The sequence below is a fragment of the Alexandromys fortis genome, unplaced genomic scaffold, assembly GCF_014885135.2.
Source record: "Alexandromys fortis isolate MF-2015 unplaced genomic scaffold, M_Fortis_MF-2015_v1.1 scaffold_240, whole genome shotgun sequence".
NCBI lineage: Eukaryota > Metazoa > Chordata > Mammalia > Rodentia > Cricetidae > Alexandromys > Alexandromys fortis.
Window position 1 is genome coordinate 1,557,642 of NW_026068133.1, and position 4,045 is coordinate 1,561,686.

At 51.6% G+C, this 4,045-nt stretch overlaps 1 protein-coding gene across 2 annotated transcripts in view; it reads right to left on the minus strand.

Annotated features, from left to right (window-relative positions):
• LOC126490983 (echinoderm microtubule-associated protein-like 2) overlaps nt 1-4,045 on the minus strand; it is a 25,878-nt gene that overhangs the window by 4,093 nt on the left and 17,740 nt on the right. For both annotated transcript variants that reach the window (XM_050126344.1, XM_050126343.1), the window contains 4 exons: nt 1,718-1,849; nt 1,197-1,264; nt 752-840; nt 446-543 (listed from right to left, as the gene is read on the minus strand). In XM_050126344.1, coding sequence (XP_049982301.1) covers nt 446-543; nt 752-840; nt 1,197-1,264; nt 1,718-1,849 — 387 coding nt within the window. The remainder of the gene's footprint in view (nt 1-445; nt 544-751; nt 841-1,196; nt 1,265-1,717; nt 1,850-4,045) is intronic.

Here is a 4,045-nt window from a genome sequence, read left to right on the forward strand (position 1 = left end):
GGGGGGGGGGGGGGGGAATACAAAGGCCTTCTGAGAGTAGGGGCGGGGCCAGACTACTACGGGCGGGGCCAGACCATGACAGCGTGGGGCTGACAAAAAGCGCTCAGACAATGGGGAAAACTCCACACAGGGGGTGGGGTTTGAACGTGGTAGGCGTGGCTACACAGAGGTGCTCTTTGGATGGAGGGAGAGGTTTAGGATGCAGGGGCGGGGCTACAAATGAGGTCGGGGCTTGGAAAGTGAGGGTTGGGCTTCACAAAGGGGTGACTAAGAACACAGTAAGAGATGAGGATGGGGGCAATCTGAGACGCCTTGACATAGTCAGGGCAAGAAAAAAAAATCAGCTGAGTTCTGAAGCTGTAGTTCCCTTGGGGTAGAAAAATGGTTAATTTTGCACCCCACTGGTTGGGGTGGTGGCGCGGGCTGGGGACCACTGCCCACTCACCGAGCACTTGCCCAGGCGGCTGACCTTGCGGCCACCCTGGTCCACCGTGTACACGTACACCAAGTTGTCGTGGGAGCCCACAGCCAGGTACGCCCCGTCTGGGGAGGGGGAGGGGCTATGAGGAGGCACCCAGACTCTGCCCCCTTCTCTCCCAGACTCATCCCCTCCTCCACAGTCCCAGGCTCCGCCTCCCTCCATGACTAGCCCCTCCCATGGGGGGGGGGAAACTGTAGCCTTTTACCCCCCCAGTCTGCATTTCTGAACCTTGGTCCCAATGACCCTGCCTCACCAGTACCCCAGGCCTACCTGGGGAAAAGCTGACCACGGAGATCTGCTCATTCCCATCTGTGTGGATAGCCACCAGGTCATGGGTGTCTGTGTCCAGTAGCAACCACCTTGAAGGGAGGAGGGGGGGCGGATGAGCTGTTGTTGATAAGGCAGGGCAGAATTGAGGGGCAGGGCCAAGCTACCTTGGATGGAGCCAGACCGTGAGGAGTGGGGAGTCAGGGGGTCAGGCTAGGATGGGCAGAGCTGAACAACATTTTCCTCTTCTCTGTCCTCCTGCCACTTAGAAGTCCATGCCATTTCAAATAGGCGGGCAGAGCCCCACACGGGGATACACCGGCTGCAAGGGGCGGGGCTACAGGCAGGCCCTTAGGACTGAAGCAGCTGGTTTAGAATGTGAGGGGCTCTAAGGGCTTTAGGGCAAGAGAAAAAGAAACTGGTAAAGGTCTGGTCTGTTCAGCAGTACCTGCCGGTCACTGTGCCCACTGCCAGGACAGAGCCGCTGGGATGAAAGCCAGCTGAACGGGCAGGGTCCTGGAAAGGAAGAGAAAAAAGGTGGGGTCCCAAAGACCAGGTACTCCCTAGCCTCAGAACCAACTAGCATAGCCTGAGGTCCTCTCTGCTCTCCCACGCCTTCCAGAAACCACCAGGGGCCATTCCCGTTTCTTGAGCGTGCTAACATAAGAACTGCCTGGCAAGATGCCTTTTTTTTTTTTTTTTTCATTTTGTTTTTGTTTTTTGAGACAGGGTTCTCTGTGTAGCCCTGATTGTCTTGGAACTCACTCTGTAGACCAGGCTGCCTTTGGACTCAGAGATCTGAGTACCTCTGCCTCCTGAGTGCTGGGATTAAAGGTGTGCACCACCACTGCCTGGCAAGATACCCTTCTTAAAAAGATCATGTGTAGCATCCATCTGATGTGCTGAGCCCTGAGGTCCGAACAGCAGCAATTTCTGCAGACTCCTATGTCTGCATTCCCATCCCATTACCTCAATGGTCCTGCTCCACAGGGGTTGGTGGGCCTCTGAACTCCACAGATGCACCAGCTTATCCTGCCCACAGGTCACAAACTGTGCCCGGCTAGGATGCGTGGCCAGGCCCCACAGCTCTTCCACGTGTCCCTGCAGGAGGGAGAGACAGAAGATGACAGGAAGGAGGCAGCAAAGCTGGTCTTTCCCCAGCCAGCTGATGCCAGAAAGAAATGCTGCACTAGCCGGGAGGTGACGGCTCACGCCTTTAATCCCAGCACTCAGGAGGCAGAGGCAGGCGGTCTGTGAGTTCAAGGACAGCCTGGTCTACAGAACAAGTTCCAGGACACCACACAAGTTCCAGGACACCACGGCTACAAAGAGGAAACCTTGTCTTGAAAAACCAAAAAGAAGGAAAAAAAGGAAGTATGGAAGGAAGGAAGGAAGGAAGGAAGGAAGGAAGGAAGGAAGGAAGGAAGGAAGGAAGGAAAGAAGGAAGGAAGAAGTGCTGGACCAGCATCCAGGACCCGGCAAGCCCCTTCTGCACAGGCGTGTTCTCCTGTGATGGAGGCTGACTCTGGCTACCCCGTGTCTTGAAGCAAATCCTGTCCCTTCCAACAAAACCTTTGTTTTCCCCTTCGTAGAATGGAAGGGAGGGGAGGGTGGCTCAGAATGTGCCCTCAGTGGCCACACAGGTTCCATCCACCCTGGCTAGACACCTCCCAGACTTCAGCCTTAAGGATCTGGGAAAAACCTAGTGGACTTTGTCTTGAGTCACAGAGCTGGAACATCTAAGGTCACATGGAAGACACAGAAGAACCAGTCACCTAGCCAGCTGACCTCACCTTGGAACCTCAGTGTGTGTGTGTGTGTGTGCACTTGTGTAACATGAGTGCAGAGGCTGGAAGTGGGTGTTAAGTATCCTTATCTCTTGCTCCTTTATCTATGCTTTATTTACTTTGTGGGTGTCAGGGTACTGTCAAGGCCTGCAGGACACCTTGAGAGGTAAGACTCTCCTTCCACCATGAAGTTTCCAGGGATGGAAGCCAGGTTGTTAGGCTTGGTGGCAAGCGCCTTACCCACTGAGCCACCTAATGGCCTCTACTCTTATTACTTTTCAAACAGGGTCGTCCTCGAAACCTAGAACACACCAACTTGGATAGGCAGGCGGGCTAGCAAGCCCCAAGGACCAGCCTGTCTCGGCCTCTCCAGTTCTTGAATTTCAGGCATGTTCCCATGCCCAGTCTTTATGTATGGGCTCTGGAGAAATCAAACTCAGGTCCTCAAGTTTACACAGCAAGCCATCTTCCTAGCCCTATGAGATTTTGAGACAGGGCTTCCCTTTCTTGTCAAGACCAGGCTGGGTCACAGAAACCCTCCGACTGTGTAGTCCTCTGACTGCTGAGAATACAGGTATATGCCACATGCCCGGCTGGGAGCCTCAGTTTCATGCTCTCTAAAATATGGCCAGCTACCCCATGTTCCTCAGAGCACTGCTGTGCTCCCTCAGAACACTGCTGTGCTCCCTCAGAACATGACTAGAAAGTGCTACACACCAGAAACCTGGAACTCAGGGTGTAGAGGTAGGAGGATCAGGACTTCAAAGTCATTCTCAGGCAGATAGCTAGTTCAGGGCCAGCCTGGGCTATACAAGATCTTGTCTCAAAAGTCAAAAAAACAAAAACAAAAATACAAAAGAACCAAAAGGGCTGGGAATATAGCTTAGTGGTAGAGCCCCTGTCTAGAATCCCCCAGTGAGAGGCTGGGGTGTGGCTCAGTGGAAAAGCACTTGCCTGGTATGTCTGAGGCCCTAGATTCTATTCCCAGCACTACAAGAAAAAAACAAATGAAAGTGGCAAACAGGCTAGCTTAAAGAAGGTCCTCAGAAAATAAAACTGACCAGTAATTATTAACCCCGAAAATATCAGTATGTTGTTAATAACTATAGCCACATGCAAAATTGATATTATGATTTGATATTATAAATCAATCACAATTATGCTATATTAACACATATTACTAATACATAAATAATACAGTTGGGAATGCTGGCTCACACTCGTACATCTGAGCAGCTAGGAAGCTTGAGGCAAGATTGACTTTGAAGCCAGCCTGGGCTATATAGAAAGATCCTGTCTCAAGTCAGGCAGTGTTGGCAGTGCATGCTTTTATTCCCGGCACTTGGGCATCACAGCCAGGAGGATCTCATGAATTCGAGGCTAGCCTCATCTACAAAGCAAGTTACAGGACAGCCAGGGCTACACAATGAAACTCTGTCTTGAAACACTCTCAAAAAAAAAAAAAAAAAAAAAAAAAAAAAAAAGAAAGAAAGAAGGAAAAAGGAAGGAA